General features: G+C 44.0%; 1 protein-coding gene across 12 annotated transcripts in view; it reads left to right on the forward strand.

The window, feature by feature from the left end:
* Positions 1 to 24,144, forward strand: part of ARVCF (ARVCF delta catenin family member) — a 238,427-nt gene that overhangs the window by 95,767 nt on the left and 118,516 nt on the right. Inside the window, exon 1 of one of the 12 annotated variants that reach the window (XM_051769101.1) lies at positions 11,415 to 11,682. The exons of the other annotated variants lie outside the window; for them this stretch is intronic. Within the exon in view, the coding sequence (XP_051625061.1) occupies positions 11,662 to 11,682 (21 nt within the window). The 5' untranslated portion in view covers positions 11,415 to 11,661. Of the gene's footprint in view, positions 1 to 11,414; positions 11,683 to 24,144 lie in introns of those variants that run through there. 12 annotated transcript variants of the gene reach the window in all.

The following is a 24,144-nucleotide window of genomic DNA, read 5'->3' on the forward strand; positions in this document are numbered from 1 at the left end:
GTAAACCCTAAACAGAGATCTTCATGCCCTTCTCTGAATCTGTGCACTTGCTGTAAGTGTGGTGATGTGCTGGTGACTGGAAAAGAAGGCTGAATCATAATCTCCATAGCAAACAAAATTTCCATCAGAAATAGCTGGACTTTGAATAGAGGGAGCAGCATGAAAAGCAGGAATTTCCCTCCTGCGAAGCCTTATTGTTTGTGGAGGGAGGACTTCATAATTTGTTTCTCATGTGTAGTGAATTGATAGACTTTATTTTAATGATGCAGACTGGCTTTGTGGGTAGCTTTAGATTTCCAAATATTGTCTTGCTTGATACAGGTTCTTTAACTGTTTAAATGTGCAATGATAAAGTACTTAATGTCTCTGAATTACTTCAGCTGGCAAATCCCTCTGACACACAAGGTAAGTCATGCAGAAGCAATAGTGCCATTTGTGAAGGTCTGTTTCCTAAGAAAACATTGTTCAACTCAGAAACTCTGGGCTGTGGGGATTCTCCAAGTTGTTTCCCAGTCATACCAGACTGTTTTACTATTATCCTTGTGTTGAGCTGTGTTCAGGCAGACTCCACGTTCTGTTCTGTTCTGTTAGCACTGTTTGTCTGTGCACAGCTACCACGGTGCTGTGCGTGTAGATGCCAGAATTTGGGACTTCATGTGAAAGGAGCAGCCTGCACTGGTTAAGCCAAAAGTCTGACTGTGGCTGGTAGGAGCTGTAGGTTGTTATCCTCTGATGAGCAGCTGGGCTGGGAGAGGGGAGTTGTGCTTACCTGTTTTTTACAGGAAAAGGACAAGTTCACCTTCACTTTTTCTGAACGGCTTTGTGCAAAGTGCCTGATTAATAGGTTCAGAATGAAATTCCTGATCCACAAAACTGATGAAGCATGAGTTTTCTGCAGTGTAATGGCTTAAGGTCCAGCCACTTCCAAGAAAACTTAATAAAAGAGTTTTAAGTTACTGGAGTCTACGTGACTCTTATGGAGAAACAGCCCTGTAAATGACCCCAGACTGGATCTGTGTACACTCAGCTCATTGCCACTGGGTGAGGGGAGCTTTAGTTCCTAAATAATTAGCATTGAGGTTTTTAGAGTAGCTTGTATATGAAATAAAATGGTTGAATAGCTAAATATGCACAGTTAAGAATTAATGTCATGTTATTTGTATGAATTCTCATTAAATATACTGAGGGCCAAATTCCTCCCTGACTTACTAGAATTAATTATCTAGTGTTTAAATGAAAGATGAAAGCTGTACATTCAGTCTTAGAATATATAATGATTTTATCTTTAGTATTATATATTGCATTTCACTGTGAAGAGTACACACAGCAAAGGCATCTGAGCTCTGCTGTCTGTGAGGATGGCTCGGGCACGGGAGTGAAATACAGTTCTCTGGAGCTGTGTTTCAGTGAGGACTGGCTGAGTTCTGTGCATCATCCTGTTCGACCATTTGTTGTAATGAATATTACAAAACAAGTAGTAGCTTTTCCATTTGGAAGTTGTCTCTGGCTTTGACAGTGGGAGCCACCTGACTGGCCGTGGCTGTTGGTTTTTGGAAGTGCAGCTCTGGTTGTACTAAAGAGAGAAGAGCAGTGTGTTTGTGTATGTGTTTGCCTCTCTAGTTTTTGAGGTAACTGATGCAGATGGGTTGTTGCAGTGTCCTGAGCCCTGGAGCCTTGGCAGGGGCTGCCTTTTGCTCAGCTCAGGGAGTCTGAGTGGCTGCTGAGCAGCACCTCTCCCTGTCTTCTACATGTTCAGGTATCTCACTGATACTGTTTTTTACAGGCTTGATAAATCTTACCCCTCCTCCTGTGGGAGGTGTTTGGTTACATCTCCCTGGCTGTATTTCCCTTCTGATCAGCCCAGCCCTGTGCTGCTCTTGGCCACGGGAGCCAAGGTGGGCAGGGACAGTGGGACTGTGCCCTCGTGGGGTGTGTGCTGGGCTGGGTGACTGCCCAGAGCTGCAGGGTTCCCCTGCACGGCTCACCAGCCACAGCACAACTCTTTAATAATAAAGAATATTCTTTTTTTATGTATGCTTTTATTAAAACATTAGACATGTGAAACCTATTAACCACGAGGCCATATCCTGCCTTGGTTTCCATTGGCATGGCTCCATGGGTTCAGAGGAGCTCTGCCAGTCTGATCAGCTGGGGAGCTGAACAAGGTTTGCATTCAAAGATTGTTTCCCGTTGGTGCAGGGTGACAACTTCCATTCCTGTTAGTGTTCCATAGCCAAAATAAAGTACAGCATTCAACAAACTGATTTTGCCCACAAATGCACTGTAACAATACTTTGACTCCAGTGATTTTGCAGTGCCCTGTAGGGATTCGAGGGGGGTTCCTGTCAAAAAAAGATAAGTATTGTCCCCCTCCTTACAGTAGGAAAGCTGGGGGAGTTGCCACATCTGGTATTTATGGGATAAATAACACAAATCAGTCCCTTGCATGCTGGTCCAGGGTTTTACTGATCAGATAGATTGACTCTTATGTGCCTGTTGATGGGTTGATCTGAGAAGTCTTCACCCTAACAAAATCATCCAGTAATTAAAAATTTATTACATTTGACTGTTACTTCCAGTTTCTTAGGTTCCCAATAGTGGATTTGTTGGGGTGTTTTTATGTTGGGTTTTTTTTAGATATATCATCTGCCACATTTGGCTGAGGAGACACCAGAGTAGCTTAAACTCAAATCAAAGACTGTGTATGTGTACATTTTTTTTTCTTAGAATGATATTTTTGTTGAAGACCTAGTGGCATTAAATTGGTAGTCTTGTTGCAAGTTTTATATAATTCTGAACTTTATGGAATACTTTTACCCCCTCCCAACAAAGAATATCCTAAAATACCATCTTGAAATGTCAAAAATCAACCGAGTTAATAAAATTAATTTTTTTCATTTTGCACATGTGACTATAGCTCTTCAAAAACAGCTTGTGGAAAAAAAGCTACAGAATATTTTCATATTTCATACTATTTGGATCATTTATATTTCAACTTATGTTCCAGAGAAATAACACCTGTTCGAAAACCAACAAACACATTTTTCCTTATTTTTTTCCCCTGTTTTTTTAGGCAGGTGTTTTATAGCCATAATTAAGCACCAATATTCTTCAGTCTTTATGTTAATCTGAGGTACCTCTGCCAAAAATGACATTTAGTGAAATGAGGGTCAGCTTCAAGTAAAAGGTGAACTCTAAAACACACCAGAACACATGGCGAGAATTAAAAAAAAATACAAGATTAGCTCAAATTGCTTTTCTGAGAAAATACCATCGAGTTAACCTTTCTGAGTTAGTGTGGGCAACAATAACACTTCTGTCTGTATTGCATTACTTCTATTTAAGATTCTCTGCTCCACAGTGATGTAGGACAGACTATTAGAATATAGAGGCTGTTTCCAGTGCTTTGATAGCTAAGAACATGGTTACATTAATATTGTATATAATGGGTGCATTAATATTGTATATATGGTTGAACATATACAGAGAGGAAGGAAAAATGGGTTCTGAGCTGCACTGAATCTTCACCTTCCCTTTCTTTTCCTCTCCATCTCCTACAGGAAGCAGTTCCATCTTTGTGTGCAAAGTTTTATGTAATTAGTTCTAATCTGTGGTGCCTCTTGGCTTCCTGTGTTGTGTAACATATTTGTGCTGATATTAAGGGACTGACAGCATGGAAAATTACTTTTTGGGTTTTTTTGCCTTGCAGGTAAGGTCAGGTTCAGACAGCAGTGCTGTTGGTTCCTGACAGCTCCCTGGTGTTCCCGTACTGTTCCTGCTGCAGTGCCAAGGACTCAGAAAAGGCCTCTTTGGTAGTTAACCCCTGGGTGTTTGTGTCTGCCTCTACTGAGTGGATAGCAAAATGTTGAAAGAATTGTAGGGATAGTCCTAATTCTTTACCAAACCAGCTGAAACTGTGGAGATGCACATTGTGCTTGAGGGGAACAGCATGATTTGGTGTCAGTCTCTGTTCTTCAGCTGCTGCTGCTGCCCCTGCTCAGCTCCCCTCACTCTGTACCTTGGCTCCTGTGTTCTCTGCCCTGCAGGTCCCTGGGAATTATTCCCATGGGAGTCACACATGCCCTGCCCTCAGCCTGATCCTGCACATTCAGGACCTGTGAGTGGTCTGAGTTTCTAGGAGCCACCTGGGTCAGGTTTCAGCTTCTGCATTTGTGCAACTATTCAGAAGTTCCGTGGGGAGGAATGGGGGAGATTTGGGAATATGATTCCCATGGGAGAATGAGTTATTAGATCAGAATTCAGTGTGAGCTGTGAGACCCTTGCAGTCCTCAGGAATCCCAGCAGTCAGGACCTGGCCCAGGAGCCATCACTCAGCTGCTCTTCAGGGAGATGTGTTCCCTGTGCCTGAGGGGTGAGCCCGTCCCTGGTTTCTGCTGTGTTGGACATGACAGGAGCTGCATTTAGCCTGGAGCTTTTGCTGCCTTTTTGATGGACATTGTCCCACCTCTGTGAAAGCACCAGCTCCTGGTTTACTGTGAGTCAGGACCTGTTGGTGACAGCTCAGCAGTGGTGGGAACTGGATGCAAGGAGTTGGTGTTTCTCAGGCCCGAAGTGCTGCAGGTGCCTTCAGGAGCTCTCCTGGGATTACTGCAGGTGTCAAATAGAGACTTGACAAGGTGACAGCATGGCATGTTGCATCACTGGGAGCTCAAGGAGCTCCTGCTGTTTGCCTTTCTGCTGGGATGACCCAAATTCCAAAAGAAATTCTAGAACCTGCTTCCTGTATTGCAGGAGGAATTCCAGAGCACAAGGCTAACAAAAAAAATAGAGTTTGTGCACCAGGCATCCTGGTATACATCATATGGGAGGCTCTGGAAAGGGACTCGGGCAGTATTGCTGGGAGAAATTACATTTGCTGGTTCTTCTGTTTCTTGAATAATCTCTCCCCTATGGATTTTCTCCAGTCTTCATTTAAGGCCTTAGATGGTAAAACATGGATACAAGTGAATGGGAATACTGGCATCAATGTCAGCATCAGCTAAGATTTGACCAGCTGCATCAGAAACTGTGCACTGCCTTCCAGAAGGGATTTATTTGATAAGCAAACCACCTAAACCCCACTTATTAGAGTTATTTGGGGCTCAGAACTGCTGGCATGCAGCAGAATCCACTCCACATCTGAGAAGTGTTTGTCTAAAACTTGGTCAGCAAGCTTAGTTTAAAAAGTAGATTCCAAAGGATTCAATTAAAAAAAAAAATAAAAAAGGGAACCCAGCAACTGAAAAACTGACCCTCTGTTTGGAAAGGAAAGAATTATTTTCTTTTTTCCATCACAATGATTTGGTTTTTTCCAGACTTAATCACATACTATTTTATAGTTTTACATGTGCAGGTTGAAAATATACTTCTAGCTCCAAAAGGCAGAAATCTCATTTTTTTCCTGTCATTAACAGTACCTCACATACACATCTCACACTTCATCTCTTAACTATGTGCTCTGCAACTTTGTGTGGGAACTCCTAAATTCCAAAGTGCCATCTAATGTTTGTCAGCAGGACAGCAACTGCCTTGCACTGGTGATTATAATAATGCAAAGCAATGACCACATTTACCCTAAGCATCTCAAGTATTTTTGCAGGGTTTTTTGCCTTGAGAATTTCAACTCCTTTTGTTTTGTGTGAATTTTTATTGAATGAGGTTTTGGAAGCGAGAATTGTCTTATTTTGTTTGCCAAGACTTGTGAAAAATCATTCTTTCACAATTGTTAACCTTTGTGGCCTAGAGCTCTGACAGGTTTAAATTAAAAACATTTAAATTGAATGACAGATTCCCTATTTCGTGATAATTTTCCAGGATTTTACATTGCTTTACTAATAGAGCTGTGTTTTCTTCTAGAAGAATATATAAGAGGAACACATTAAAATTTAATTCTGCTTGCTGTGTGTTCCTCATTATGTAAACAGGCATCTGGGTTGTTCTTTGCATGACATCTGAGTGTTACAACATTGGTAAGTATAAGAGCAAGTAATTATTAAAAATATCTTAAAAGAAGGAACATTAAAATGTAAACATTAAAGAGTAGCATCAAGTTTAACAGGATTTTTTTTGAAGCCAACTTTCTAGTCACATTTACCACATTTGCTTCTTGACTCATCTTACATTAAAGTTGTGATTTATTTCCATGTCCTGCTGCCTGTTTGTTCCTCAGCTCAGGCAGCAGAACATGATTAATTGTCCTGGCTTTTCAAGATTTTTAGTTCTCCTGCATTTTAGTTCCCAGGCACATGACTGTATTAGCTTAGCTGTGATGTTCAGAAAGAAAGGTTTTAAACCATCACAAAATCCTTTTGCTCTGTATCTCCCAATGATATGAGAAGATTTTGTTCCTAAGACAGGCCTAGGTCTGTGCCCATAAGTGAGGCAGAGCTTTCTCCCTCCAGGGCACTGCACAGGAGCTGCTCCATCTTCCTGAGCCTCTGCCCTGGCAGAGCCACCTGTGGCTGCAGGAATGCTTTGTAGGAATGCTTTGCAGGAATGTTTTGCAGGAACTTTAAAACTCCCAGGCAGCCCAACAGGCAGTTTCCTCTGCCCCTGAGCCCTTTGGGCTTAGTACCTGAAGGGCTCAGCCTGGCTTTGCAAACCCAGCCTTCCCTCTGGTTCCCTTTCAGCTGCCTGCAGGATCTGTGAGCTCTTGTGAACTAATGCTGAGAGCCCCAAATGAATGTTGGGTTATGATGACATTGATAAATCACTCACTCTTTTGCTGGTTTGAGCCATCTTGTTAATGGTTCAAATGATGTTCTCGCTTGCTTTGTCTCAGATGGGGAGCAATTCACTCAAGTCATCAGTGTGACTGAGAACAGAATGGCCAGGGATGGCCATGGGCAGCCTGAGGCTGTGCCAACTGTAATTAAAGCCTTTGATTTAAATAAATGTCATGGTTTAATCTCTATATAAATATAAAAAACCCAAACAAACAAACCAACAAAGCCTCACAGACCAACCAAACAAAAAGCCCAACAACTGCTTCCTTTTTTAACCTACCAAATTACTAGCTGAAGAGAATAGTTTTTAACCACAGTTGTGGTGACTGGGAAGTGCTGTAGAATACTGTCAGAGTTCATTTTAGAGACTTAGTCTAAAATGCTGGTGGAGTGGCATTTTTAGAATACTGTAAAGATAAAAAAGAACTATAGTGTCCGTGTTTCTAACCCATCTTGATTAGCTCTTCTTCCTTTTTGCAGTCTTATTTTCATATGTAACTATTTAAAATACAAGAAACTTGCTCTGGAATAAACTTCCTGCACAGAGACCTTAATGCTCTCTTCAGAAGGAACTGCAAAACAGCTTGAGGTTTTGGTTTAAGGAGGACAGTAATTGCCATGAAACTGGGTAGATTTTGCAGACAGTTATCAGTCCAGTACATCGTGGCAAACCACATTTTTGCCTTCTGGATGAGAGAATGACGTGTTAAGCTGGTACCTCTGAGCAAATGTTTGTAACATGTTGCTTGAAGTGCAGCACAAATCATCCAGAAAATCGAAAAACCGAAACAAAATCGAAGAAATAAAAAATAGTTAATACTGGGTCTATCTTTCCTGCATTTCAGGCTTTGTTTTCCTTTCCAATCACTACAGCATGAAATTATGGTCGCAGCACCAACCCTAAACTTGATTTGTTTTCCTTGCTGTTGTCATTGTGTTATAAATGCCATGGTGATTTAAAATTTTTTTTCATAAACTGGAGGAGATTTTTTTATTTTTATCCCCTTAAAATGCAGTTGATTCTTATCTAAATGAAGCTGCTGGGTAGAAACATAGGTCATTCATTCAACTGTGACCTATATATAGTGACATGCAGCTTCCTCTGTCCTTTCCTTCTCATGTAAGCAGTGCTGGCACCAGCCTGTCCTTGTTCTCCTGTCATATGACAACTTGGATGAAATGGAGTTGACTGATATTGGATGTAGCAAGAGGGAAGCTGTGTTTGTATACAAATTAAAATCCCCTGAACTTGCTGAGATGCCTCTGGTGTTAACCTGCAGCAAGTGTCTGCTTCCTCTTTGCTCTATTGTTCTTAGGCCTTGTGATTCTGCAGAGCTCTTCTTTAGTACTGGTTTTTTAAATAAGGATGACACCTAAAACCATCCTCCATTTATATGGAGCAGACTGAGGTGATCTGGCTGTGTCTCCATCTCTAACCTTGCAGTGTGGAAGCAAGCAGATTGTCAAAACCATGTCCAAGGAAGTGTTGGAACTGTCCTGTGGATGTGTCCTGCTGGGGTCACACAACCATTCTGCAGCCAGTACAGCTGCTTTGGAAGGGCTGCTGTAACTTTTCAAATACATGTAAAAATGATGAAAATGCTAACAGGAAAAGATGTCAAATGCATCCTGGAGATGGAATGTTGTGTTTGCATTTGTCTGGACTAAAATCACCGTGGTGGGACACGCTGGCACACCACTGCCTGCTGTGCTTTAGTTCTCCCACTTCCCTGCTTTATTTGCTGCACAGAATTCACAGGAGGACAGTAAAATACCCTCGGCATGGAAGCCCCTCTTTGGGTACAGGCTCTGTAATTTGGAGAATTGCCATGGGTGATGGTGGTGCTTTTGCCTGTGTGGTTACCTGGGACTCTTGATTCATCTTGTGCCTCCTTGCTCTGCTGGGTTTATGGAAGTTACATATCACTGAGGCCATATGTTATGGTCCCAGGCAGAGCTGTAAACCATTTCCTTTTTACTGCCTCTGAGAGCAGATCAATCTATAGAGCAGCACCAGTGATGGGGAATTTTTTAAGGGTAATGGGAGAAAATAAGAAAAAAGAGCTTGGCCCAGATACTACACTGCTCCATCTTCCAAAGAATTAAATCCCTTCCTATTTATAAATTTTTAATTTCTCAGAGAGAAGAAGGAGGGTTTTCACTACTTTTGCAGCTGGAAAAAATGTGACAGATTAAGAATTTAAGGTTCATTAAAAAAAAGAGGGGGCGGTTGCAATGTAGTCAGCAGTCTGATACTAATGGATAGAGTGTTTGTTGCCAAAATTTGGAAGTTCAGTATAACCTTAGGGATCTAATCCATAACTCTTACTTAGATAATTAGTTCTTTGACTTCAGCATTGCCAAATCCCAGCATTCAGAATTATATGAGCTGGTAAAATATTGCAAGAGGCTAAAGAGGGGACTTAAGATGTAATTTGCCCTTTTAAAAAAAATAAAATCCTCTAGCTTTGAGTCAAAACATTCTCAAAATTAATTTATAACCAGGATGCCTACAAGCATCTATTATATTTTTGAAAGGAAAATAATGTTTTTAAATAATAACCTGACTCCAGAAGGTGGGACTTCAAAATTCAGCAGTGCTAATCTTTCACATCTTGCACAAATATCTGTGGGTTTACAACATGAGAGACTTCTTACGTGAGTAAGAATTGGCAAATCCATCCAGGAGGGTTTTCAGTGTCGTCTCTTTGCATGCAGGAGCAGCTCCTTGGGTGCCCCATGGACACGGGCTTTCCTCTGGTCTGTGCTTTGACAGCGTGGAAAGGTCTGGCACAGGGCCAGGTTCATGCCCAAATTGAATGGTGCTGCTCTGTGCCAGCACGACAAAAGTGGAGCTATTTTAGTGTGTTAACTGAAGGGAAGTTGGACAAGGAGAAGGGGGAGGAGTGCTGTACAGAAGTACAGGAGACTCGGAGAAACCGCGTTCCTTTTGCCGTGGCCTTGGAGTATTTTATTAATGGCCACTCCTGGTTGCCTCTGAATTATTCCCCTGTACATGGAGGACGTCTTTTCCCTCCAGTGAAGCAAATCACTTCACTTCAGCCAAACCTTGTGGAACACCTACCGTTGCCCTTGTCACAATATATGGCGTTTATTTTTAAACAAATTAGGATGAGTTGGGTGATGTAGTTCTGCCCTGTTCTTTGCCTCTACAATACAAAGCCTTAGCTCCAGTGTTCAGCTGGAATGCTGACACTGGCAGTAGCAGGAAGGCTGAAATTACAATTAAACAAGTCTGAAACATTTCTTCTGGTCTTAAATGTCTGTATAGGAGATGCTGCATTTTTCACATTGATCCTGTAGGATTGATACCAGCTGTGAGTTACAATGACACTGGAAGTATGTTTTAAAATTTTCAGGGAACCTGAAGCTGAGATGAAAAGACTCTTTTGTGCTAAGGTGCCTATTCTGATAATTAAAGAAGATTAAATTGTAATGTACCTTCCTTTCTGCTTTATAGCTGGTCTCACTGTCTCTGACTCTGCCTGTTTTCTGGGGATAGTCTCTAATTTGATGTATCTTTCAGTCCTAATTACCATTGCCCAGCCAGCAGCTGTTACAGTGCTGGATTCACTTTCTGGTTTGCTGCAGGAACCCAATGTGGAAGAGGAAACCCAGCCATTGCCCCTTGGCTGGTGCCTGCAAGAAGTGCTGGGTTTTTAGCACTTGGAGAGGACTTTGCTGCCTCCCAGACCTGGCCAAGCGCTCCCAGGGAAGGGCAAGGCTTAGTTCCAGTGCTGGGTAAGCATGTCCTCCTGCGTGGCTCTGGGGGGAAAAATGCTTCAGGTTTAGTTAAGGTTGGTTTGCACCTCCCAACCTGCCTCTCTGGAGGTTTGGAGCCTGGCTGCCTGTTCGAAGGCTGAATGTTAAAAAACAGGTGCTTCCAATTTGCTAGAAATAGGTGGATGTGCAAACCAGGTTGAACCGTGCTGTGAAGTCTCAGTTTTTGTTGCCGAATGTGGTGGATGCAAGGTTTAGCACATCTGGCATTCATTCTGGTATTCAATAATTTATCCGGAGAATCTCTTAATGAATGTGGGGCAGGTTTGTGGGCAGGTGAATGGTTTTAAAAAACGAGGCCAGTTGTTCTTGGAGCTCTAAGCGTCGCCGCATCTCTGTGAGATGGAAAAGGGAGGAGACAGTGATGGAAGATCATCGTTCTCTGGTGTCGGTGCATCAGAGATGCCATTAATTTCGAAGTGAAGTGCGAAAAGTAAGCAAGCGCGAGGATTTCCTTTCTTGTGCGTTCTTGTCAGACCTGGCTGTGATTCCGTGCGGGCGCTGTGGGAAGGGCTCCCGGAGCCCGCAGGTTCCCGCTCCGCGAGCGGCTGCGAACGGGCGCTTCCCTCTTTGTCTCTGTAATCCAGCAGGAGGGGCGGGCAGCGGGGGAACCCCGGGGGGCTCCGGGCGCGCAGCCGCTCGGTGCGAACCGGGCAGGGCGAGGGGCTGAACCGGGCAGGGCCCGGCCCCGCTCCCACCGCCCCCGGCGCTGCCCCCGCTCCCCCAGCCCCGGGCGTGGCCGCCACAGCCCAGCCCGGCCCGGCCCAGCCCGCTCCGGCTGCCGCCGCCCCGCCGGTGCCGCCCCCCGCACGGAGCCTCCCGGCGCCGGGGCCGCGGCGGCAGAGCCATGTGAGGGCGGCGGGGACGGAGCCGTGCGGGAGCCGCCAGCCCGCCCTCGCTGCTGCCGGCGGAGCGGGCTCTGCCCCTGCATGGGCTCGCTCCGAGCCGAGGCTGCCGAGGGGCTGCGGGGCGGCCGCGGTGCCGCTGCGGGGAGCGGGGCAGCGAGCCCGGCCGAGCCCGGGGGCTGTGAGGGGAGCGGGGCAGCGAGCCCGGCCGAGCCCGGGGGCTGTGAGGGCAGCGGCGGGCGGCCGCAGGAGTTCCCCGGCAGGGACGGCGGCAGCGGCCCCCCGCATCAATGCCTGCGGAACTCAAACAGGTTAGTGCGAAACTCGCGTCCTTCCCCGCGGGTCCGGCGTGCGGGCAGAGCTGTCAGCCTGGAGGGCTCGTTTCTCCTTTACTCGTGCGTTTGTTTTTAGCTGGGGACTGAGCAGGGGCTGAGCCGCTCTGTGCAGCAGAGCGTTCGAGAGGGATCCTGCTTTTGTCTCTGTTGTGGTGACTGATGGAACACCCGAAAAAGCAAGGCATTGTGTTCTTTGACCTTCTCGTCCTGCTCAATAAATCTGAGGACCTGTTTGACATGAACAGCTAGAAATAGTGCTTTTAAAAGAGAAAGCTTTGCTATTGTGCTGTTGTTAAATGTTTGCTTTTCCCATACCGTGTTCCCTGGGTTTCTCTTTGATTTTGTTGCTGGACATACCAGGGAAATAACTCTAGTTTTTCACTAAATGTTGTCTTAAACATAAAGTCCTCAAGGCTGTTATCTTAGTAATTGTGATGGACTTACAACTCTGTGCAGAAATATTTCAGATATTATTCTTTACTTTCAAGTGTCATTGGGTATTGCAGGACAAAGCTGTTGCAGAGTAGATTTAAATCAATAGAGATCATGTAGACTCCTGTAATTTATAGGTGCTTTCCTTGGTAACCTCCTTCATCTGCCTTGTAAGCCTCAGGAAACCCTATAAATTCAGGTGGTGGCAGGGTAGAGCTTCTCTTCCAACTGGGCTGTGGTTGTGTCTTTTTCTTAACCCTCCTTTTTCCTTTCTGCCTTCATAATTTAAAACGGTGTACTCCAGAATAAGAAAATTCAGTGATAATACATGACTGATAATACATCTGTGAATTTGTTTAGGTTCATTGCACTGGAATTGTTAGAGGTTCTCTAGTTTATTTAAGCACTCTGTGTTCCACTTGCCCGTTTCAGGAACAGACTGAATCATTTCTCGATGCAAATAGGATGTTGATTCCCTCGAGGGGAAAGTAGCCCTTTCAGCTGGGCCCTCGAGTGAGCATTTCTTTGTCTGCAGGATTCCCTGGAATCACGGTCCTGCCCGCTGGAGGTGGCTGAATCCTGGTTTTGTTTGGGTGCTCGTTTGTGTTCACACTACCTGTGGCCTCCTCAGGGAGGAAGGGGTTTGGTTTGTCTGTGGTGCTGTTCATACTGCCTGACCCTCAGCTGCTGTACCTGTCAAATTACCTGCCGTGGCTTGTTGAGTTTTAGATAAATAGATCTAGTTAGCAGCTCTAGGGGTTTTTGGTTTTTTTTTAATACATGAAGGAAAATACATGAGGAGCAGAATGCTAACAGTAAAAAAAGGTATATTTAATGTGTTTTGACCCGTGCAGTACAGCTGTGTTCGTGTCTTCTGGGTTTTCTGTGTTCATAGGCAGAAAAGCCTGAGGGAGAGTGGAAGGTTGTAGTTAATCACTTTAGGTCATGCATTTCAGTGAGCCTGTAAATTCTTCTTCCTTATCAAAACAAAAAAAATCTCATGGTTTTAATTTTCACGCTGTCTGTCATAGTTGAGGATCAGGCAGAGATATGGCATTTTATCTTTGCTGTTGGAACAATGGTTCTCGATTCATTCTGAGGTCTTCTTTACAGAATAACTGTTCAGTCTGATGGCACAACAGTGTAGTAGAGAATGCTTTGCTTAATGGAAGGTGGTAGTTTTAAGCCATGAGTTGTCAGATACGTTTATTGTGCAGTTACAGGGCCTCTAGAAAGTAGTTCGTTAGCAGTAATGATCAGTATTCAATAAAACTAAGTGAAATGGACTTGGAGGTGGATGACAAGTCTATACAATCCATACAGGTAAAGATATGAGAGGTACTAGAATGGACTTGTGCCACATTAACTGAAGACCTAATGTGCTTAGTTAAAGACAGCCGTGAAATTGTAATTAGAAAGAATTAAGAGTAATTTCTAATCATAGTTTTGGCTTCTACTGGGAGTAGCCATCCTTCCTCAGGTTCTGGGTGCCAAAAGCAGCATCGTACCTGGGAGCACTGGTGAAGAAAACAAATGCTGAACACTCTCCTGTGGCCATGAGCAGGGAGGGCAGGAGTCGCCTTCCTGGAGTCCTCCCTGGGCCATCCCCCTTCTGCTGCTGAGGGATGAAAACTGCTGAAGTTTGTGCTGAGTATCTGCAGTGGCGTGGAAGGAAGTAAAGAGTTTATGAAATTGAGAAGGCTCTTGAAGGCTGGAACTGTTAAAATACGTGTGCACACTGTACCACACACAGCTTTGATCTGGCTGTGAAACCTCCAGTGCTGGCTTGCCTCGGGGCCATGGAGTTGTGAAGGGGAAAGGAGTCACTTAAAGTGACTTTTGCCAAAAACTCTTTAGTTCTCTGTTATTCCTGCTTCAGAAAGTACTTCAGTAACATTTCAAATTCAGGCACTGAACTCAGTAAGGCTGCCCTTCTTCAGCAATTGTCCCCAAAGCATTTCACTGGAGGATGATCCTGATGTGAGGGAGTACGAAATCATAGATGTGGCAGGATGAGAAAGCAGATAATGTGTTAGTGACATACCTGCTATGAGTCTGTGCCAGTGAGGGAAAGCTTGTGGAAGAAATGTTCGTGGAGGCACAGCATGCAAAAGCATCATCATCATTTTTCAAACAGTTGGGCAAGTCATACTGGAAAGAAATAAGAAGGGAACATAATTTTTGACATGGATCTGTGTAGGGATTCCCCCGTGAATTCTCATGTATAAGAGGCCTGAAACAGGTGCAATGTGCTCTACTGCCTTGGAGTGAAGGGGTGCAGCACTCTACAATACTGACTCCTCCCTGCTTCCCAGAGTAAACCCTTTGCCAGCAGTGTGAGCTCTGCAGCAGAGCTGGGCAAAGGGAACATGTTCTGGGACACACTGGGATGTTGAGCTGCTCACTGGAGCGACTGAGTGGAGGCACAGAGTCCTTCTGCTGCCTCTGCCACAGAGGCAGAATTCCCTCCAGGAGGGGGGACATTGGAACTCTTCAGGCAGTCACTGCCTGACTGAGGTGTGGAACGTCAGAACTCAGGTGTGAGGATTCACCTCTTGCTGGAGGGGCTGGCAGAGCTGTGTCCTTCACCACGGCCAGGAGGCTCTGGAGCTGCAGCAGGACACGGTGCAGGTTGTGGGAGTGTTCTGTGCCTGAAAATACTGCAGCAGGAACTGTGTTCCTGTGGAAGTGCTGTTGGGGGATGAGGACCTACAGTGCCCAGTTTGTGTGACTGTGTGTGTACAGCTTTGGGATGGCAATAGGCATTCCCAGCAGAGCATTCCTGAGGCTGTGTTGCTTAACCACCTGGCCTGGAGGTTATGAGGTGGTGAGCTGTGGTGTACATGGAGAATCAATCTGGCTGCGGTTTTTGGTTGAGTTACACTGCAGTGAGTAAAACTAAATATTAAAAAAAAATATGTGTGCTCCAGGACTTTTCCAATGTAGAAATACTCATTATGGAAGATAAAATGGGGGGGGGGGAGGGAAGCATATTAAGCAGTTGCATTTGAAACTGGATGGACTGGCCATTTATAACAAGGCTATTGGCAAACATTTGATCTCAACTACTTTTCTCTGAGGAGTTCACTTCTGCCACTGACTGAAGGTTTTGATTCAGTAGGAGTAGAATCAGGGCCACTAGGTGAAAATAGTTGTGTCTCTGTATTTGATTGTTAAAGTAACAAGGCATTTCTCTAAATATGAGGGTTTTGGCATGTTCTCATCATGTCTTTACCTGTTCCCACATCTGTTCCTCAGTTGTGCTAAGTTATTTCCTCCGTGGTAGCAAAATTGTGCAACTGTGGGCAGGGAGACCTCTCAGAAGCCCCGGTTCAGATTTCCCCACTGCTTGTTCTCCTTTCTGAAAATACTTGTGCGTATTGTTGTGTGAGATGGGAAATTCAGCTTTGGGGTTAGGGAGATCCTCTTCTGCTGCTGGCTGTTGGTTTCCCATAGTATAAAACAAGTCACCCTCTTGGTTATGCAAACACACCTTTAAGACTATTCTGTGGGCACAGACCAGTGAATTGATCCAGCTTAAAAACTGAAGCAAACCCTGCATGCTCCAGGAAAAGAGGAATGGCATCCTGACCCAGGCCATTGGAGGCCCCTGGGAGGGCTTTACCTTCCTCCTGGAAGTGAACCAAGTGAACCAAGGGGCTCTGTATTAAGTAGGTTATCAGGAGGAAGGAAAAGGCAAGGAATGAAGTGTGTGGGCAGGAGTTCTGTAACTGCTCCTGCTGGTGAACAGGGTGACAGCACAGGGGTTTCATGTCTCAAATGCCTTGGCCTGGGAGCTCTGTATACGTTTGGTTTGGTCAGATCTTCTCAGGGACAGACAGGAGCAATAAAAAGACTATATTCTCTTAAAACTGCTGTTGTTTTAGTAGCATGTGAGAAATGAAACATAGAATTTTGCTAGCAGGTTTTCTTTGGGTTTGTTTTTCCGATGGAGGTTTGAAGAGTGAATGGTATCCCTGAAATAAATCCGGAGACTAGAGAGAGCATATCTCAGATTCTTGGATGAAAGGAAAACTCCAAGTCAGACTTTGATAGTTTTACATTTCACAATGTCCTTTGTGTCTCCTGTATCTCATTAGGTTGCAGCCAGGCTTTGGGATCCTTCTTTTGATTCATTTGTCTGCATGCCTGAGAGTGAACAGCTGTGACTGTACCTGAGAGGAGCCTGATGAGCACCACTTGCTTTTTAGGGAAGCACAGTGTTTTGTATCTGCAGATGGACAGGCAGGATCCCTTCTGTGATTAAGGGGTGGTGACTCCATGAGCTCAGTGCTCCCTGAATGCTGTAGAAATGTGCAAATTCATACCTTTAGTGGTGTTCTGTGCCTCTTGGATGAGTCAAGCCCACACCTGCTTCCAGCAGGAAATCGAAATGCCTGAGTTTTCCCTTTTGGCTAATCCCACACATCTATCCTTAGCATCACAACACTTCAGCATTCGAAAAACAAAGTGAAAACTGTTCTAAGTAAACTTGGAGAATTTTTGAGGTTTGGAATTTCTGCCTCTGCAAGCTAAATCGCTTGGCACAGCTCTGAACTTTTATTTTTAGTAGAACTTTCTCAGCCAGACTATTGTAATGTTCAGAGAGATGTTCCTGAAAGCCTGTAATGAAATCAGAGTGTGAGGGCTTATTTTTGTACTATAGAGAATGTATTTTTGTGTGTGTTTGTGTGTATATATATGTGTGTGTATAAAAATACATATGTGGAGGAGATGAGAAGATGATTTAATTTAAGTAGCATTACTCTGGATATGTGTAGTGTAACACTGATCAGAAGAATCATCTGGAATGTTCAAAGTCTTTTCAGAGTACAAACCTACAGTTGATTAAGGAGCTGATAAAAGAGATGCAGCCCAAGTAGTTTATAGATGGTGGAGCCCTGATATGGACAGGTCCTGTGTGTGATGAGGATGGTTCTGCTGTTGGAATTGTAAACGCTTTCAAATCGTTTCAGTAAGTTTGGCATCTGCATTCTCACCCCCTCTCCATGTGTTTTAATAAGCTTACTATACTTAACATTTCTTCATTCCCCTCTTTGCCCAACAGGAACAGACTATGGTATGTTTACAAGAGTTTTAAAGAATGTATTTCTCCAATTAGCATATGTAAATGTGTGCTAGAGGAGGAACACTTCACATTTGTCCTTAGCAATTCCATCTCATCTGGGTCATTCTTTCTGCCCAGACATGTTGTTTTATTGCCCGAGGTTACAATGCATCTTGGTCATGGCGACACATTTATCTTGTGTTTTATGATGCAATCTTATCACATCCCATTTCTTTTCCCTTTCCTAGTGGGCTTTTCATCTGTCAGTGGCAGCCGTGACACCCCTTAGTGGCACAGTGATGCCAGGGCTATGCATTAGTGCACACTGTTGGCAGTTTTTGAGGGTAATACTTTGCTTCTGAGGTGCAATATTCATTTTAGCAGGTTGTTTCTGGAGGGAAGAGCCATTTGTAATTACATCAGACCCAGCAGCCATCAATCATTTGAGGTGTAGGAGGTGGCAAAGACGACTTCCTTGGGTAACACTGAGGAAATATGAGGCAAACAGAAGGTGACACTGCACCCTTCTGTGACTGCAGGGAGGTGCAAAGAAGCACTAATTCATTTTTTATGTACTAGTGATGGACCTTATTCACAGTTGCAGCTTCTGTATTTTAACACACAAACACAAGTATCTTCCTCCAGCTGTGTGAGAAAGCAGAGGGAGAACATTGTTCAGTTCCATTGCTGAAAAAGTTGTGGCCCTTCTCAATGTGTTGGATTTAAAAATGTATTGTTTCCTACATTTTCTTCAAGGGCCAAATCTTCAAAGAGAAAACTGCTGCTATATAGGTAAGCAAAAATGAGGGACAGGCTTTCAACCCTTTGAAGCGAGTATACCCCAACTGCAGATGTGATTAGAGATCAATTAAAAAGTGCTGCACCAATCTGCTGAGTAATTTGGAAAGCCTGACTGCTGATTCTGGTGTGTAAGTAGGAACTGAAGCATCTGCCTGCAAGTTTCTTTAAATCTAGTGTGACACACTGTTAATCCAGTAAGTTTTTCTCCTTGATTTTTGAGACTCCAGTCAAAATCATGTTTGTGTTTCATTTACATAGGATCAGTTTTATTTTTCTTTCTCTCACAAAGCTGGCACTTCAAAAATTCAGCTCAACAGTGCCAGTACAAACTTTTCAGTACTCAAATGTAATTTTCTTCCTTTGCTGCCTCTACCAAGAGGCATAGCAGATATTGTGTAACACCCATCCCAAGCTTGGCTGAATTCCAGAGCCTTTCCAGAAAAAGAGACAGTGGTAAAATCAGCATCTGCCATGTAAGTCAGGATAGCAAAGGAAGAGTAGTGTCCACAGCAGCTGAAGTGCTGGCATAAATACACTGCAAATGTGTGGGGGTATTTCATGAGTTGTTGCTCTTTGAATTTTCTTGTTCAGAGAAACTTGGCTGAGGTGTATTATGTGGATACTGTTTTGGCAACTGGAATCACAAAAATATTTACAAAGTCTGTTGGGTTCTTCCCCCATACTCTTGTTCCTCCTTCCTGTATTTAAAATTCCCTTAAGTGTTTTGTTTTATTCTTCTAAAGAACTGAGAGTTTTCTTTTAAAGGGACAGGGAGAATCAGTTTGCTCCTGGTTGTAAATGATAGAGAAGTGTTTTTAAAAAATGCATTTAAATTTTAAGTTAATGATTGAAACACAACACTTACACTGTGCTTATTCTCATGTCTCCTGTAGATTTTTGGGTGGCTAACAAATTGGGAAAAGGTACTTTTTTTCACTCTTAAAAGTCAACTCCATGTTCTGCTGAGACCAAAAGGTGGAGATGGCTTTGTTGGGTACTCCACAAGATATCCAAAGCAGAAATATTGTTCTGTGGTTCTGTTTCTGTGCTGTGTATCCCTCCCGTGGGGGTGCAGCACTGAATGCCTGTGGGATCGGGTGGGCTCCTGGTTCCATCCCGAATGAACACAGGCTGTTCACTTTGTGTTTGGGAAGGTGCACACCCAGTGTGTGGGAAGGTGATGGGAGGTGATGATCTCCACTGCACAAAATCAACTCAGCACTGGCCCTGGCAACTGTGCATGACCATTTCTCAGAATTGTTCCCAGTTTCCCTGGCTGACAGTGCACTTCAGCCTGGGCTTACAGGGCTACTTCCTGTAAGCTACTTTTTTCCTGGTCCCTGAAATTCTGGGCTGGGTTCTGGTAATGCCCACAGCAGTTCAGAGCTGGTATTCTGCAGAACTCATGTCTCATTAACTCTGGAGAAGGGCTGTCACAGTCCAGACTTGGGGCTACAGGCAGGGCCAGGGCTCTGTAAAATTGTGTCTTTGGATTTAGCTGAGAATGGAGGGAAAGGGAAGAGTGTCATGAGCAGGTCAATGGCATTGGAAATGAAGGAGTTAAGAATGGAAATCTGATTGCACAGCTGAAATCTCAGTTGGAACTTGTGGTCTCTGGAGAGCAAATGCCATTCAGCCCCGTTGCACAGAGTTATTTGGTTCCTAATTGCAGTGGACATGTCCCAGAATGCAGCCTGGCCCTGCACGGGGCTGGGGGTGAGTCTGTGTGGGCAGCACTGTGCTCCACATTCAGGGCATCATTCACTCCCCTCTGACACCAGCATCCCTTTTGCCTACCTTATTCACTCACTAGGGCTATGAAATTTGAATGAACCTCTCCCCAAGTAAGATGTTGGTCACCTGGGATTTCAGTTTAATGACCTGACCCTTCTCTTTTTGTCTTCCGTGGCAGTTTTAGCCCCTTGCCTTGGTGACAGGGGTGCAGCTTCAGTACCAGAAAAGTAATTGTTTTATTGTTGTAAACATTGCATTGATGTTTCAGCTTGGGAGAGGGGGAGGACACCTCAAACAAAAAGATTTTCTGGTGTAACATCAATTTTTTATTAATCTTCTGTGTTTAATTCAGATCCAGTTTTATAAACCCAGCAATAGTGGGAGAACCGTGCAGCTCCATCCTGCAGTAGTTGTGAGGAGTAGAGAAATCTGCCTGAACTATTTTTTTAATATTTTATATTTCCAGTATTGATTGCATTTTCTGAATAAACTGTATGATGTAGATGAGCAGATGAGGACAACTGCAGTTACATCTGGAACCCAGAAAGTTTCAGTGGGGTGGAGACTTTGTTTACCACTCCAACTTATAATGGGTTGGATCAGTGTTACGGGTCTAAGTGCCTTAAAAATATAAATTTCCAGAGTAAAATTTGTTTCTGGTTATACTGGAGGGAAGGATGAGAGTTTTGTTCTCAGCAGAATCATTACTGCTGTGTGTTTCCTCAAAAATGAAAGGTTTCAGAACCTCTTGGTGTGCACATTGGTCCATTTCTGAAGTAACACTGCAGTGCATTTGATGTACCATGAGGGTACACTGGGCTGCACCATGACAATTTGGAATGTGTCTCTGTGTGTATGGTTTGGTTTTTCTTTCTTAAAATTTCTTTCTTTCCTCCCTGCCCCACAGATACCAATATGGTAAAAGACTTCTTTTTTTTTTTTTTAAAAGAAATGAAGCCCCACATCGTTTATATCAGACCAAGTGCATATTATCAGTGGTCTCATGCTTTGCTTAAATATTTTATAAGATGGTTGCATTGTCTGCCAGCTCTGCCTTCTCTCTGTTGTCTGATTGAGCATTTCCACTTAGTAATCTAGACAGGCTTGAAATGTGTAAGCTTTTAGCAGATATTTGATTTCAGACATGCTTTGTTCTAAACATTCCCCTTTGTTGTGCTCAAGTGACAGAGCTTTGGGTGATAAGAAACTTCTTTTCCCCTGGAGTTCTGATTGTACAATACTGAAGTAATTAATATCTGTAAAGAATCTTCTGCCCCTTCGTGCCTCCAGGTGAGGCAGAAGCTGTGCAAGTTCACACCAGAGGGTTGGGTTGAACATGACTCTGGAGTGCAGCTCCAGTGGCTGATGTTGGGAGCAGTGTGGTGATCCCTGAGTTTTGAGTTTCGTTCTTATTTGGGCCAGAACTACTTCTTATGTTGCAGTCATTTACCCTGAGGGCAGGTGAAAGCAGCTTGTTGCTTGGGCCCAACCTCCAGAGTTTCTCTCTCTGCTGATGTTGGTTTCTGCCTTCTACCTGTCCTGGCAGATTTAGTGGAATGGATTTTTGATTCTTTGCTTAGTCAGAGTTGTTTTAGGAGCATCATTATCTCTGAAGGTGATTTAATTTACAGGAAACATATTCAGCTTCTTGCAGTGTGTGCATCAAGAAAATTTGAGTAGATAATTAATCTGAGGAACTGGAAATTAATTGGGAGGGAAATTGTTGTTTTAAAGATGTGCTAAATAATTACCATTTTTCTATATTTAGCTGACTATTGAAGTGATACAAGAGGTAAAGAAGATAAATCTCTGTAGCCCAGTACACTCCTTATTCTGGAGGGACAATGCACTAATTCAAACAGCCAAATATTTGTTCCTTTAACTCATTGGATAATCTAAGTTCAGAAAGCTGTTGGCTATGAAGAAGGTTTGGGAGCTGCTTGATGCCTCACTTGCTGTAATATGCTTTTGAAAATCTCAGCTTCCTTCATAGTTTTCCAGAACCAACAAGCATCCACCTGAGTATGTAGGTACTTCATAGCAGGGGGCCTGGAGGCTCTGCTGTTCCTCAGGCTCTGGGTGATGTGTGAGTGGAAGAGGTGCTGTCAGAAGCACACCAGGGCCCTGCTAATGGTGCTCAGGGTGTTGGAGGAAATTTTTACCTATCTTTACACTCCACGAGACCTTGTAGATGGCTTAAATACTGCAAACTGTCAGAGTAGATAGATCCAGGCTCTGTGTTACCTGAGGGGGCTGCTGAGTTGTTACCAGAAGAGAGCAGGAGGCTGTTAAATGGAGAGTGTTGATGGCACAGAAAGGTTTTTTTGCTGGTGCTGAGTTGAACTTTCAGCCATCTGGTGATGATGGTGGCGCTCTTGAAGTCAGTCTCTCCTTGTTTCATTGAAGTTAATTGAAATGTGGTGACTGGAGATGGTGTGCAGTGTATCAGCTGCATTTCTGGGTGAGAGCAGCAAGGATCAATTGGGAAAGCACATCAGAGCACACCGTGCCTGCTGGCTCAGCAGCTCATCGAGGAGTGTTTCCTCCTGAGGTGGCTGTGAATGTCACCCTGTGATGATGTGGGGCATGTGATGGACAGTCTGTTAGGGGTTACATGGAATTAATTCTGGGCACCAGGGATGTAAAGGTTAAACAGGCAGAGAGTGGGACAGAGAGCAGATACTGTTGGAGTATTAAGACTCTATTGCAGGTGTAAAGAACACACAGGAGATGCTTCTTAGTCCCTGTGGGGACCGTGTGATTGAGGGTGCCTGATATCAGGGGGTCGATTTGTAGGGTGGGAACCTCAGAAAACTGTTCTTTAAGTAAGTCAGGTCTCCCAGGCAGAGGGTGGAGGGGGGTTTATAATGCTGATTGATGAAGAGCTGGATTTTAAGGAGCTTTTCAAAAGGGAGATTGTGGAGGGTATGTTTGCATGCTTTGGCTTCTTAAAGAGATCACTTTAGCAGGATCACCAGAGGCTGAAGGTGAGCAGAGACAGCTCTGCCAGGCCATCTGATCCAGCTGGGAGTGGGGAGATGAGCCAGAATGGGCAAGCTTTAGCACATCTCCACCTTCCTGGTCAGCTGCAGAGGGAACTTTGAAAGAGCTTTTTGCTGTTTCACGCAAAGGAATGAATTCTGGAGGGCTTGTCAACACTGCTGTTGAGATAAAGGTAAGTAGGTTACAGTTCCTGGATGCTGTGCTCTGCAACAAAGGGAATGTAACTTTGAGGTTATCTGAGGGAGAACCTCAGTGTTTCTGCATTTTGGGAAGTCTGGCTTTCAGACCATGCCTGAAAGTATAGAGAAAGAGAGATGCTTTAAACTGTGTGGAACAGATATTTCTTATTTGAATTTGTATCACTTCAGATTATGGCATACTAACTATTTGGACAGACATATTGGAGATTGAGTAGAGTCTGAAAGACAAACTGTTCTAAAGTGTTCCAGTCCTATTTTTATATCTGTATTTGCCTGTCTGATGAGCAAAAAGAAACTCCTGGCCTTCTGTGCCACAGTAAGAAAGCAGTGCTGACTGAAGTCTGTTTATTTAGCCCCAAGTCAAGCTGATCATTACTATGCATGTGTTTAGAGCCACTGCAGATTTGAATATGGGGGAGGCAATTCAGAAAGGCTTTGAGGTTTCTTTTTCCCTGTTGGCTTGCTTTAGGTGGGGAGTGTCTGCAGAGGAACTAGAATGCAGATTTATAATTTCTAAAACAGTAGGATATATTTGGGTGACTAACATGGAGCAAGGGAATCACCAAGTGGCTGAGGTTGGAAGGGACTCCTGGAGGTCACCTGGAGCTCAAGCAGAGTCACCCAGAGCTGGTTGCCCAGGAGCATTGTCCAGATGGCTTTGGAATATCCCCGAGGATGGATCCTCTGCAGCCTCCCAGGGCAGTCTGTGCCAGTGCCCAGTCACTCTCACAGTGAAAAAGTGTTTGCTGGATTAAACTTGCTGATTGGTGCATCTCAAGCTTGCATTGCTCTTCTTAATGTAACTAGCCCTTCAGAAAGGGAAGATTAAAAAAAAAAAAGGTGTGCAAGTTTTGGCAGCATTTGGTGTCTGAACTGCTCACTGTCAAATCTGCACCATGGGCTATCAATTTTCCTGCTCAGTGGTGCCACGAGAGTGGCCACACCAAGAGAAGAGTCATTACTCATCTGCAAATCTCTTCCAAAAGTTGATGTGTTAACTGGAAGGGTTGCCCTTAAAGAGGGCGAGGGAAGGAGAGAAATGCTTACCAAATGCTCTCAGCTGGTTGCAAACAGAAGGCTTTATTTACTTTAGATAAGCCCCTTTTCTGTCTATTGCATAATTTCTGTCATACTTTTGTTTGCTTATAAAAAAAAAAAAAAGGCAAAATTAACCTTAAAAGGAAGTGACTTCAGTGCATA

Source organism: Manacus candei, unplaced genomic scaffold, assembly GCF_025592945.1.
Source record: "Manacus candei isolate 608988 ecotype Guabito, Panama unplaced genomic scaffold, ASM2559294v1 h1tg000103l, whole genome shotgun sequence".
Classification (NCBI taxonomy): Eukaryota; Metazoa; Chordata; class Aves; order Passeriformes; family Pipridae; genus Manacus; species Manacus candei.